This window comes from Grammomys surdaster, unplaced genomic scaffold (assembly GCF_004785775.1).
Source record: "Grammomys surdaster isolate TR1022 unplaced genomic scaffold, NIH_TR_1.0 63, whole genome shotgun sequence".
NCBI classification, from domain to species: Eukaryota; Metazoa; Chordata; class Mammalia; order Rodentia; family Muridae; genus Grammomys; species Grammomys surdaster.
In genome coordinates, this window is record NW_021604565.1 from 15,739,367 (window position 1) to 15,753,878 (window position 14,512).

A 14,512-nucleotide genomic window follows, 5' to 3' on the forward strand; every position below is an offset into this window, starting at 1 on the left:
GTCTCAGGTTGTTAGGCTGTGCCCACAGGGTCTCGACTGTGTGTGTCAGGAAGTAGATACGACCAGACATACCATGGGATGTTCATCAGCAAGTGCCTGAGAGACCAGCGCTGGTGGAAGGGAGAGGTGCGAGCAGGGGCCAGGATGCTGAGTGTTGGATCACTGTTGGGAACCTGGGGAGGACTTACCAGAGCTGGACTACCATGGGCTAGGACAGTCTGGGTGTTTGAATCTCTTTCCTCCTACATTGGACAATCTCTGGAAGGACACACCTTAGATAAGGTCGCTCTCGGAAGCTGACGTCATCCCTGCAAGGACAGCGAGAGGCTCTTTGCTGGTTGTCTCCTATCTCCCGCGCTGCTGCTGGCCAGTGGGTACTCCCTGGAATGGGGACCAGTGACATAAACCTGTGCACGTAACTTGCAGGATCATCTTATGCTCACTGCCATTTGCAGGAATACGGTCTACTCATTACAGTTCTTTTCACAGAGAACTAGGGGATTGGCTCATGCTGAAGAACCTACAGTTTAGGGAATGCTTCACTATTTAAAGTTCACTCTGGGCTTTTAGCACAGGTCTGTCTTCACCTAAAACTAGACAATTCTGTGTTTTGAGGTTTCTCTTTATCAAATAACAGGCATTGTGCCAAGTATTTTACATTCCATCTTATTTAATGATTGCAAACGTCCTGTGAGGTAGGTAGTGTTACTCTCCACTTCACAGATGAGGAAACTCTGTATGATGAAGCTGCCTGCCCCATGGAGATGTGTTTGAACCAAAGTCCAAAGCTAAAAACACCTTTTAACCACCCTGCTAAGGCCACCGTGAAGGCAGTCTCCCCACCCTTTAATCTCAGTTAGTGTGTTCATTCACCCATGTTTTATGAGCGCATCTTATACCAGGACTGACCTGTGCTAACTTAATTTTAGAGAGTCAACAGAGAGACATCTGAGAAGAACCGTGTGTGTGTATCAAGACATCACACGCTGCCTCTATGAACGTGTATGATTGGTATGCCTTTATGGAACACTGAAACTTTTAATTAAGGAAAACCTCTGAAGATGGCCTTAGGTACACAGTCCTTGTAGGTCATCCCCTGCCTGTCTGTATGCTTATAATCATATCAAGAAGTTGGTGCAAATTTTGAATAAGCTTTGGCTATTTTCTAGGAAGTTAATTCAGTGTTTTTAACTTTTTAACAGGCTAAAAGGGATGCTAAGCGAATGTGTGCAAGAGAAGTCACTATTAATGTCACAGAGAACATCCGGCAGATGGACAGAAGTAAAAGGGTCACCAAGAACTGCATCAATTAGAAATGCCTGGGTGTGGGAGCACATGAACTTCTTGGTGGAGTCCAGTCAAAGAATCCTGAAGAAGTGGGTGTCACTCGCTGAACGTGGATGCCTCTGAGCGATACATGGCCACCCACGCTGTGACGGCCATCTCCGTTTCCTGTTTATCACATACAGAAAATACATCGAAAAGTCTTGAAATGTGTTCACAGATTGCCAAAATGTGGTTTGTTTTTCCCCTCTGCAGCTTCCGTAGCATGGTCTGCTGTAGCCGTGGTGAAGCCCGTGGTGGGTCTGTGAATGGGAAAGAAAGGGAGGAGGAATGGAATTCCCGGGTCAGGGGCTCACATCAGTGTGAGCTTTCACAGTGAGAGGCTTCAGACAAGCACCTTCTTTCTCCTTTCTTTTTAAATATGGTCATCTCGAAATTTACTGTTTTCACTTAAGAGCTGGGTCTCAGCCAATTCTAAACCCAGAAATACAAAAATGGAGAAACAGAGAGACTCAGAATGAGATCGATCAGTCCCAGCTTCACGTGCTGACCTCCCTGGTGCCTATGAAGTGTCTTTTAGAGGTGTCTACACCACACACACACACACACACACACACACACACACACACACACACACACACACCTGTTCCTCCTCTACCTGGAAAGGCCTTCCAGGCTGGCATCTAGGCATTGGCTTCCAAACCAGAATGTCACATGTCAGTGGCCCTTTCACCCAACCTGCAACCCCCCTTTGGGACCTAGCTTCATGTTGCTTTTTTCCAATATCTTTTCAGTTCTCTACAGTCCTCATGGGCTTGGCAAATCCAGTCAGGTCTCCTGCAGCTGGACACCACTCACGGGGGTGACCTAGGAACACATGGTGGCACACGTGATGCCCCTTTGGCCTTTCTGTACATAGCTCCAAGGACCATGTTATTTTGGTATCTGCAGAGTAGTTAGTTTGGAAAGCCAGAGGCTGGTTGATGTATATTCCTGTTGACATCAGACTGACAAGGCACTGTATGGGAAACCAGGCAGCCAACACAGAAAAGCGATGCTTTGATAGAAACCGTTTCCCGGCATCCTTAAACACAGCTTCCTGCAGAGTATGACACATGAGTTCGAAAGGACTGTTAACATGCTTGGGCTTATGAAAGGCGTAGTCCAAGTCACATCAAACTGTACCAACAAACTCACACCTAGCAGCAATAGCAGTCCGGTGACATGATTATATGACAGTCCAAGGAAAGCAACCTAAGCAGACTAAGATGCAGATGCTCACTCCTGTCTCCGAAACTATTTCTCCAACACAAATAGAACTGTACGCTGTATGTTTATTAGTATTCAAATTCACTGCCAACCTTGTGCCAACTACAGTAACAGACGCAGAGGGATTTGGAGTCTGGCAGTCACGACTGTACTTCTGACTCTGTGGGGAGGCTTGGTACTCAGAAGACTGATGTGGACCCTGTGGCACAGGACCAATTACTGCAGTGGAATCTCACTTTTAGGTTAAGGGTAGCTTTCTGTCACTCACAGATGTATGTCTTCTCCTTTGCTGTATACACCACAGTTCCCCTCACCTCGACTCCTTGTCAAAGGGCTTTTAGGGAACTTCATGTTCTGATAATGTAACTAATAAAACAAAAGCAAGCCCCGTGACTCCTATGTCCTCAGTGGCATCACTAGGCAGGAGTCCTTCCACAGGGTTGGCAACCGGTCCAATCCTGCAAGCTCAAGGGCTTGCTCTCCAGGGCATGTGCGCTGTGTTTTGACATGCTGCTTCCCCACTTGATGCTATCAGCCACGGGCTAAGGCCAGCTTCTCTTCCCAACTCTTGTGTTTGCCTCAGTTCACTGGAATTTACCATCTGGAAAAGATGTCTCTGCAAATATAGAAACATGTTCTCACTGTGAGAGGAGAAGGAGCGGAGGGAGGGCCTGTGATCTGGCCGCACCTTTGAAATTTCCATCTGGCAAGTTTTAAATGTGTGTTTAAAGTGGGAGCTGATTCTTCCTATCCTATTGGGATAACACTTTCCATTTCAAAGTTTGTGTCAATAAAGTCATTAATTTCAAACAGATGTGGATGGTTACAAAGGCTCTTTACTGGAACCGTAAATCTGTATGCATAGCTGGTTAGAATTTTTTAAAACAAAGGCGTTTGACTTAAGTGAAACAGCCTCATGAATTAGGTGAATTAGGTATGGGGACTGCAGGTAGCTCTAACTTACACCTACAGAGGTATTTATAGCTTTCTAGCCAGGGATGGGTGACGTGGGATGCCAGACAGAAATGTCAACCAAAGATCAGTGCTTCCCCGACATTCCCATACCTGACTCAGAATGTCCAGCATAGTTGAAACTCAGCTACCTAGACAAAGAACTGTCATGTACCCCGAAATCGAGCCAAGCTTAGGAGGACAAGGGGGTGATTGGAGAGAGCTGCAATTAGAGAGCTTGGGACAGCCTGGGCTCACTTAGCCTTCTAGACAGGGTAACCCTGATCTTGTATGAGAAGGTTCTCTGGGTTAAGGTCAGGAAACAAGTTCATAATTCAGGGATGACAGAAACTGCCCTCTTTATAATAATTGTCTGGGCCTAAAGAGTAGGAAGTGAGGGCTACTTAGGCTGCGGCTGATGCCCTGCACTCATGAGACATACCTCTAGATGCCCAGATCCTCAGTGCATTCAGACCTATTTGTCCTGTGTCAAAGACCTACTAGCCTCCATTGGTGGCCACTCCCCAGTGTCACAGAAACACCTCCCCTCCATATCTGTTCCTCTAAGCAGGGTCTCCAAGGAGGGAGTCTTTTGCTGAAATCAGGTCAAAGGCATGGTCTATTCAGCCATCCTCCTGTACAGACATTGGAATTCTGTGCACGGAGCTCCAGCAGATGCCCCGCACTGAGAACTCCATATACGCTCACAGGAAGTTTGAGCATACAACGTCTCAATCCATCATACACTGATTTAGAATGAACGTTGTGCTTGTGAGTCTCCTTTTTTTCCTGCTGCTTAGAAGGTGGAGGGAAAAGCTGCAGCAATACTTGTCCACTGGGCTGTCCAAGCACCATAGCGGAAGCTATGCCAAAGCAAGCAACACATTGGAAGAAGCCTCCTCGAACCCAGAACTGTACATACTTAGACCATCTGTGACCAAGAGATATAAATTTGCTTTATTTAATCTACACTTATAGGTTGCAATTCATCTACAAACCTAATTTATTTTCTTTTGAAGAATTGGAAGGTCTCTGTCCCTGAATCCCTTGATACCAAGTTTGCTGGAGCCGATGTCTGCATGATCTGGAACTGGTGACTCCAGACCAGTGTGACTTATATATAGCAACTCTACCTTCCTCACCTGTCTGAGGTGCAACCCCCTTTCCAAATATCTGAGGGTTTTTTTTTTTTGTTTTTGTTTTTAAGGGTCATTCAAATAAAGATCGTCCCCTCATCATTTTCACAAGTCTGGGAAGTAGCTAATCTTGGGAAATTTTTCTGAGGAGATAAGTTTCAGATATGACTCAGTAGCTAAAAGTATGTGGTTATTCACTTTCATGTACTGTATTTATTAAAAAGTTTTGATGTGCCAGAAATCAGAAATTACACAATTACATCTATCTATCTATCTATCTATCTATCTATCTATCTATCTATCTATCTATCATCTATCTATCATCTACCTATTTTCTATCACCTATCTGTCTGTGTCTGTCTGTCTATTGTTTTTGCTGTTCTCCCAAAATATTGTCTCCACAAGGGCAGGGACCATGTCTACTTTATTGCCAATTTCTAGCACATTAAAGCTTTACAAAAAATATAAGACTGCATTTTGATCTTATTTGGCCCCCCCCGGCTGTCGGGGGTGGGGGTTGTGCCTCTGCTGACCTCTTCACTACTTCCCTCCATCCCGCCCCCCCACCAGTTTCTTTTTGAAGCATCTATAGTGAGGTTTGTTTATAGAAATGTGTTTGTACAGCACTCTTCAGTCGCTGTCTCTGGTGATAAGAACGTTTCCTGCATAAGTATAGAGAAGACAGCTTCCCCGGGCTTTATCTCCTTCTTTCAGGAGGAAAAGGAATCAGAGCTTTCCTCTTGGAACATTTTCTAAAGTTCTGTTAGGTCTAAATAATCTTTATGCCAAAGCGACATCTCTGTGGTTGTATATTCTATGGCTCTTTAGTGGCAATTCAGCTAACTTGTTATAATAGGAAATGTATACATACACTCTTTCAACAATTCCATTTTGAGTAAAATCTGTGCCACGGAGTGAACTGTAGACCCTTCTAACTCATATGCTGAAGTCCTCAATCTGTTAGTAGAGAACGCAATTGTATTTGAAGATGGGTGTTTAAGGTGGCAAATAAGACAAAATGAGATGATCCTAATCTAACATAACTTTCATACTTCTGCAAAGGAGTGATTGGGGCACACAGACACACAGACACAGAAACACAGACACACAGACACACAGACACACAGACACACAGACACACAGAGAGGAAAGTCCCTGTGAGATGCCAGAGGAAGACGCCCACAGGCAAATGGAGGAGAAAAGACTCAGAAGTAAACTTCCTGCTGATACTTTGCCTCAGACTTTCAGGCTCTCCATTTCGAGAAAATCAATGTCTGTTAAATTTCTGGGGCTGTGGGATTTTGTGAAGGCATCCCTAGCAAACTGGTACAACATGACACCCTAGAAAAATACTTGAGCCTTTTTATCAGCTGGGTGTGTGGGCCACCGTTCAGTCTTCTGGAACTTGGGTTTTAAGGAATAAGAGCAGCAGCGGACAGGAGAACACAGTTCCATGGGGACACTGCTACATCTACCCCCCCTAAAGTGCTCCCAGTGGAGGATCACTGCCTTCCCTGGCTGGAGGACTTCCCCTTTCCCTTCCAGGGTATAGATTGCCGGGATATTGATACTCGTTCATCTCCTTCCCTCATCCCAATATCCTTCACTGAATGACTGCTTCGGAAGTTCGACTTTGGGCTGGTAATGCTAAGATATGTGTTTTATATGAGTTCCTAGAATTTTCCCAGATGTATTAACTCCAATCACCCAGCAAGTAGCTAGTTTAATAACATACTCCTTTATTGAATGCTTCTCAGATTAGTCTCCAGGTGGGTGTGCTGCTGTGGTGTGGCCTTCAATATGAACGTCATTCGCTTTCTTGTCTCTTTTTTATTACAACGCTTAAACACCATAGATTTCAAAGACTTGTTTCTACCTCCTTCTTCCAAGCATGCTTAGAATATGAGAAAATTTCTCAGTTGTCAGTGTGCAACTAATTCTTGGCTTCCTTGAATGTCTAAATGGTTTGTTTGAATATGGTACCCCAACAAATTGATTTTGTGGTGAAAATCAAATGGGTAAATGTTCTGTCTTACTTCGTAGATATAAGAGATACCTTGGAAAGAAATATTCCCAAGGATACCTTGGTAGAAGCTACATGAGTTTCTAAGACAGGTAGGTAGTAGGAATGAGTTTGTAGAACATTAGACACAGTAGAATCTGAGAAGAAAAGTACATGTTGTGTTTAAGAGCACTTGATGTTAAAACAAGACAAAAACAACAGCAACAACAGCAAAACACTCGCTAAGAGAAACAACTGTACCAGGATTGCAACCCATACTATGGATTAGAGTTGGATCAGATTCCATAGGAAGTCTCCATAGCAAGCACGGACAAGGAGCAGAGTCCAGCGAAAACACACCATACTGTGAGATGGTCAAGACCAAGCTGCAGTCTCCCCAGGGAAGCATGATGTTTACACCAGTGAACCCAACTACAACTCTTTAAACTGCAGTAGCCATGTTGCCCAGCATGTGACGACTAGTTAAAATTTTAGTGAACAGCTGTCTGGAATATCAGCAAGGTTGACCACTGTCGTTGAGTAGTTGGGCGCCCCCAGGTCTATTTCATTGTTTGTCATTTCCTTCTCAAGCTTCTTCCATCTGCTATTCTGACTGAGACATTCTTCTCTAGGGTCAACAATACTTTACACTGCTGAGCTCAGCAACATGTGTGACTCCTCCTCTTGCTTCGTCTCTCTGCTACATTCTCTGATTTTTCATGAGCTCTCCCCACCTTGGGCCACTCTAACCCTCCTAATTCTGTGACTTGCCCCTCTCCCTTTGCCTTTTGTACCTGTTCCGGAAGTGTCTGTGGTCCTTGAGATTTGCTCTTCAATTTTCCCTCTTTAGATTCTGCCCATGTTTACTTTTATTTTGTTTAGTTTTGGCTTCTGAACAATTTCCTCTGATCCCATGGTCTGTGTGACTTACATCCCAGGTCCTCTGTACTTCAAGCCCCTGTGCCATGTATCTGGGAGGTCTCGGGACACATTTATTTACATGGCCAGTGGGGCAGGGAAGCAGGAGGACCTGAGTCCCACCCCCAGCACCCATATTAAAAGCTGGGCATGGTGGCCTGTGCCTGTAACCCCTGTGCTGAGAAGGCAAACCAGGCAGATCCCTAGAACTTGATGAACAGACAGCCCTGATCGCTAAGCCCTGGGTCAGTGAAAGACTGCCTCAAAAAGCAAGGACAGAACTGAAAAGACGGCTCCACACTTAAGAGCACTGGCTATTCTTCCAGATGGACGCTTTCAGATGACCTGGGTTTAACTCCCAGCACTCACATGGCAGTTCACCACTGTCTATAAACTTCCTTCCCAGCAGATTCAACCAACATCTTCTGGCCTTCAGGGATATGAGGTAGCACAGGCATACACGCAGGTAAAACATCCACACCCATAGCAATAAATAAATATAATATGTTTTAAAAGAAAGATGACTCCTAAGGAACAACCCCAAAGTTGACCTCTGCCATTGCTCCTGCTGTGGGGAGCAGGCCTGGGGTGAGAGTGAGGTGGAAGTGTGTCCAGACCATCCCTCAAACCTCATCCTGCCCCCTGGCCCCTGCCCCCTGCCCGGGGCCCCAGTGCATATAGCCTTACAACCCTCATCTCTTCCTCCTCAGAGGTATTCATGTAGCCTGGCAGCCAGGTTATAGGTTAAACTTCCTCTCTTCTTCTAAGGTCATGCCCAGCAGCACCTGGAATTCCTCCTTATGCTAATGAGGACTACCCTGTAGCCCCCAGTACCCTGGCCCAAAGCCCCAAAGCCCCTACCTACTCCCCAAAGGTTTAAATAGCCTTTGTTCCACCCAATTAAAAGAACTGCTCAACAAAGCCTGCCTTCCTAGAGTCTGTTCCCTGAGATCTCTGTTACCTTGGACCATTCATTCCTGCTTTCTTTCCCAGATGGCAGGGTGATCACGCCATTAAGGGAGGGGGAGTGGAATGGGAACGGGCCCCCCTGCCATTCACACACACACACACACACACACACACATGCACACATACACACAAAGACACATAACTACACACACAGTGACAGGAATGCACACACACAAAGACACACAACTACACACACACACACACACACACACACACACACACATACTCAAACCCTCTCTTCTATGTACATTCACAAAACAAGATTTGCCTTCTGATCTAAATACCCCATTGCCTTTCAGCAACACTGCCACATGTTGAGAAGATAGCTGAGATTTTGTTTGCTTTTTAAATTTGATTGAATTATCCAAAAGCAACTGTTGAATGGCCTGTGGTAGCCAGAGGGTCTGTGAAAACAGACATAACACAGGCTTCACCTGCAGAGGACAAATCCAAGCTTGAAGTCTTCCAGCTGTGTGTCCCGGGGCACATGACGAAGCTTCTGAGACTCACTTCCTTCAATGAGGTAACATCATTGTTTTGAGGGTGTCTTGGGAGGATTATGTGAGATAACAAATGTAGATAATATGGCTTCTGCCACAGGTAATTATTGCTCTGCGTGTCAGGTACCATTTTAGTGCCTAGCGCACTCTGTCTCTGATTCATAGACGCCCTGCCCAGGTAAGCCTTAGCAACTCTGCTTTATATGTGAGAAAACAAGCTGAGAGGCGGAGTCATGCCGACAGAGCTGCAGAGCTGGGGCTTGAACCTATGTTATAAAAGCCATGGACTGTCCATGGCTCTGTGGCCTGTCTGTCTTGGGAAAAGGGAAGTGATTGATTTACGTCTCTTACAGCCCCACCCTCTTAGCACTTCCGGTTTGCCAGGGCTAATCAGGGGCAAAGTACAGCACTGTATCCAAGCCTGCAGAATCTTGCTTTTGTTTCTCTTGACTCTCCTCAGCAACAGAGCCCCGGAGTCCTCTGAGCTGTGCCACAGTGTTAGTCCTCTGACGGCAACACTAGTACATTTAGGAGGATGCTATGAGTCTAAGCCTTATGGAGCTGTCACAGTCCTCCCTCCATTGATCCAGAGTAAGGAGAAGCCTGAGCTAGGTGGGTCCCCAAGGAGAAACAAAGCTACTTAGAAGGTTGAGGCAGGAGGATCATTTTATTTGAGTTGTTCAAAACCAGCCTGGGCAACATGAGACTTTATCTGAGCCAAACAAACCACCATGAGGACATCTTGAATCAAGGCTCTGGGATTTGAAGGAGCCTCCCCACCCGCCTTTTCGGCCATGTGTAAATTGTTTTAGGTCTCTGTATTTCTGTTTGTCTGTGTATATACCGGGGCTCACAGTAGCTCCTGGTTTGGGAAGGACTTAGTAAAGATACAGATAAAGTATTTAGCACTGTTTCTTAGCTCATGAGGATAAACACAAGACTCATTATGGTACTTAATTTCATCATGAATGTTCCAGTTTTCAAAGGAAAATGTACAGAAGGCTAGCTCTTTAAGTACGTGGCTCTCGAGGACCACACAACATACTGACTTTCAGGACAAGCATTGCCTCCTCAATTTCAGAGCATCCCTGGGGCGGGAAAATAAGCATCCTCCAGAAACCATCCTAAGGCCCAGGCCTCAGCCCTGGGCAGAAGCACAGGCTCAGGGTTACCTAGCTGAAGGAAGCTTTCTGGTTGGACTTGGGCACATGAGGGTGTTTTCCCCACTTGGTATCTAGCAAACGAGACTGTTTTGGACATACAAGAAGCATACGTGAGGCTTTGCAGAGCAATGCACCTGGGTTTCCGTAGTGATCCTGTGCACCAACGATTGTCCAGAACTCAGTATCAAATACCAATGCTGTTCTCCAGAAGAGCAGAAGAGCCAGTCTCAGTAGTGTGAATCAGCAATGCTCATTGTGGATTCAAGACAGATGGAAGAATAGGAATATTCAAAGCAAACACTTCTATGGGCACTGAACATTAGCTCCCTTTAAAGAAGAGACCCTTCCATAACCGCTTTGAGATCCCTTCATGGGCAAAAGTAGGGACAGGGTTCCTACTCGTTCATGAGCAGAATCGAGGCTTGTCTGTGAGACCCAGAAAGACTCTGAACAAAGGAGACAAAACGAATGGAGTCTGGAGGCCTCAACCTTCCAAAGATACCGTACAACCCTCTCCAGCCTCAGGCCAGGGGCCTGGGATTCACACAGATGTGGGCTCAGCTCCTAGCTTGGCTAGTTTTATATACAGCTGTCATGGAGCTTTTTCTTTCTCTGTCCCTTTAAGATGTTATCTAGAGCTCTCTGAGGATGACTTCCTCACAGCCCCGCTTGCACATTCCTCAGCTCCCACTTCCTGAGAAATGCCTGGGAGGCTGCAAAAGCCCACGGTCCTGAGCCACACACAGACAGGCATCCTGTGTGCTGGCTGGTCACTCTCCTCTGTCAACCTACAGGCAGGATGTCCCTTCACTAAGACATCTACAATGGAGATGAATAGGAAACCATCCCAATAAGCATACTTGGATTTAAAAAATGTACTCTAAAAGAAAAGATTTCCCAGACACCCCCAGTGATCTGGGACTTTCTGGATCCTCTTATACAACAGAAAACCACATAGTCTCTGAAGGTTGCAAATGTCTCCATTCAGAAATGTGATTCATTTCTAAGACTCACCACTCTCTGTGTGGAACTTTACCCAAAGGTGACGTTCCTCCCTACCTGTTGTTGTCAGGCCTATGACTTGGTGGCTATCTGGTAGGTGATCGCCTCCATTCCATTCTCTGGTCAGTGTCTCACCCTTTCTGCTCATTTGAAGTGTGACAAAGAAAGAATACTAAGAGCGGGAATTGAGATCTGTCACCCGAAGGAAGTTCACTGCCACCTCTCAGGGTCATCTGATATTTTATACTTTTGTGTCTTTGGAGTTTTTTTTTTTTTTTTTGACCTGGACATTCTTCTTTGGTTGTATAAACTTCTCTGCTAGGCATTTCTGCCTACCCCCAACTCTTGTGGTTGGACAAATGCTACCCCGGTTCTTTGTGGCCTAGTGGTCTACTGCACATGTGCTCTGTCATCGGAAGCCTGTGACCCTTCCAGTCTGTCCTCATGGCTACAGTCCAGAGATGCCTACAGCTTAGCTCTCAATGGACACCCCAACGCCCAGTGGGTTACTATAGCAGGGCTCTGAAAGGAAGACTTGAGCTCAGACTTTAGTGACCAAGAGTCAACTGCACAAACACCTGAGGACAAAACCGTGCAGGCTGGGGTGAGGGAAAACTGCAAAGACTCTGCACATGGATTTGATGGTGAGAGAGAAGGGCTGGGAGGGAGGTGACAGGGAGAACAAGGCAGAGGCCAGATCGGGGGTGCTTCATGTGCCATGGCCAAGAGGTAGGTTTTATGTTTCGAAGGTCTTTCTGGCTACCATTAGAAATGTGAGCAGAGCTCTGAAACTTGTTTTAGAATCTACAGACCTTTTGATTATGGCTTGGAATTCATAGAGATAGAAGAAGAAATCAAAGCTAGTTCCTAGGTTTTTGGTAAAGCGATGGGATGGTTAATGGTATCATCTACTGAGAAGAAGTAGATACAGAGGGAGGACAGGTTCGAGAAGGAAAACTCAAGAGCTGTGTTAGGGCATTAAGGTACTCGATGCTTACCAGCCGTCTGAGCGGAGTTGGGAAGTAGGCTGGGAGGACTCCACGTCTGCAAGCCAGACTTGGAAGAAATGGCCATGCCTACGGACAGACATCTTGTAATGCGTGATATTTAAACTCATGGGACTGCTTGACCCATCTCAGTAGAGACATTCAAGGAATAGCTTTTCCCTCCTCATTCTTCGTTTCTTTTATTTTGTTTGAGATAATGTTTCTTTGTGTAGCCCTGGTTGTCCTGGAATTCACTTTGTAGACCAGGCTGGCCTTGAACTCACAGAGATCTGCCTGTCTCTGCCTCCTGAGTGCTGGGATTAAAGGCATGAGTCACTTCCCCCACTCTGCTTCTCCATCACTCTATATGAGAAACTCTGCTAGGAAAAGCTGTACCACATGGTTTCATGGTAAGTCAGTCATGGAATCAAGAGCAGAACCCAAATCTTACACCTGGAAAGACTGGGTGCCAAAGGATATCAGGGGACAGAGATCTCAGTGCTAAAGCCATGAGTGTCCCAGGCAGCCAAGGACACCTTGAGTACCCCATTCTAGACCAATGGACAGCATCTCCTTTGGTGACAGCAGACAGCATAGAAATGATTGCTACGAATGGCAATGCTCTGATCTTCAAAGGAAGACTTTTTTCCAATTATGTTTATTTTTTACATGTTCACGAAATACATTCATTCTAAAGATTTGGCTTTTTCTGAGAGAACATTACAAAGTAGGAGTCACCATGTTTCTCTGCCCCTCCTGGAACGGTCAGGTCAGGGAACAACACTCTCTCTCTCTCTCTCTCTCTCTCTCTCTCTCTCTCTTATGGTTCCTCACCAGTAACACTCAAAAATGAAGTAACAATTCAAGTTGCTATGGCAGGCAGGAATGGGGGAGAAGAGGTGGAAGAAATAAGATGCCCCAAACCGAGTTCAGCATCATTCCCAACTTAGCAGCTGACCTGGCTAGCACTGCCCTGGCTTGCTCTCCTCCTTCCCCCGCTGTACCGTTCTCTTTCTGGACTGGTGGCTGTACTACATAGCCTTTCTCACTGCTTACTGTTCTCTCTCTTCCTGATATTATTCTCATTCTCTGGTCCCATCCCTTTCCTCATCCGCATCAAGATGTTTTGCATATTGACAGGAGCTCACCTATCCTCCAATTTGTCCAAAACCCTAGAATCACCCTTGACTGCCTTTTGTTCTTGCGTCTTGTCTCGTAGAGGTCCCACATGTCTCTTCCATCTGTTTTCTGTCCTTGTGTCTCATAGCCACCACCTTAGCTCCAGGGTTTCCACAAGTCTCCCGCTCTCTACCACTGTTGACAAAATTATCTTTACACAAAGCAAATGTAATCATTGTACTGGCTGTTCTCCAGTTTTAGTGCCCCGGACAGCTAGTTTAGTGTTTGCTTCAAAAGCCGCCTCTTTCTATCCCCTTCTGCACTTCTGTGCCCAGAGCAGATCTTTCCAGGACTCCTCCTGGGGAAGTGAGAGCTTACCACAGTCTTAAGTTGTTTGGTTTATGGAAGTGGTCATGGGGTGAGTGGCTAGGAAGGGAAGAATCTCACTTCCTCTCATTTAGGGCCCCAACCTGCAGTCTCCCAACCTGCGACTTAACCCAGCCCTGGGCAGTTCAGCCTGCAGCACGTGGAGTCTGCTGAGGGGGAAAAAAAAGGGACAGGGTGGCGTTCCTCTGAGAACGAAGAGATAGAATCTCTTTGCTCTGCCACTGCAGCTATCTGAACCTCCTTTGCCTTATCTAGAACCTGAAGACACTCAATGTACACTCACCCTCTAGTTAGGGTCTCTTTTGCTGTGTTAAAACACCATGACCAAGCAAGCTTGGGAGGAAAGGGTTTATTTCAGTCTAACTCTGAGGTCATCAAAACGAAGTCAGGGCAGGAATCTGGAGATAGGAACTGAAGCAGAAGCCTTGGAGGAACGCTGCTAATGGCTTGTTCTCCACAGCTTGCTCAGCCTGATTTCTTAAACAGTTTTGGACTACCTGCCCAGAGGTGGCACCACCCTCAGGGGCTGGGCCTACCTACAGCAATCATTAATCTAGAAAAATTTTACAGATAATCTGGAGGGAGGCATTGTCTCATTGAGGTTCCTCTTCCTAGATAACTCTAGCTTGTGTCAAGTTGACCAAAAGCAAGCAAGCAGGTAAGCAGGCAAGCAGGCAAGTGGGCAAGCGGGCAAGCGGGCAAGCGGGCAAGCGGGCGGGCAGGCGGGCAGGGGGGCAGGCAGGCATACAAGACAGAAACAACTAGCAGCAGATGAGTCCAACCTCAACCTTCCCTTCCCTTTCAGTACTCAGTGCCTGAATTAACC

General features: G+C 46.1%; 1 protein-coding gene across 1 annotated transcript in view; it reads left to right on the plus strand.

Annotated features, from left to right (window-relative positions):
- Window positions 1-2,946, plus strand: part of Baalc (BAALC binder of MAP3K1 and KLF4) — a 68,802-nt gene extending 65,856 nt beyond the window's left edge. The window contains exon 3 of the mRNA XM_028768154.1: window positions 1,203-2,946. Coding sequence (XP_028623987.1) covers window positions 1,203-1,313 — 111 coding nt within the window. The 3' untranslated portion in view covers window positions 1,314-2,946. The remainder of the gene's footprint in view (window positions 1-1,202) is intronic.
- Window positions 2,947-14,512: the final 11,566 nt, after the last annotated feature.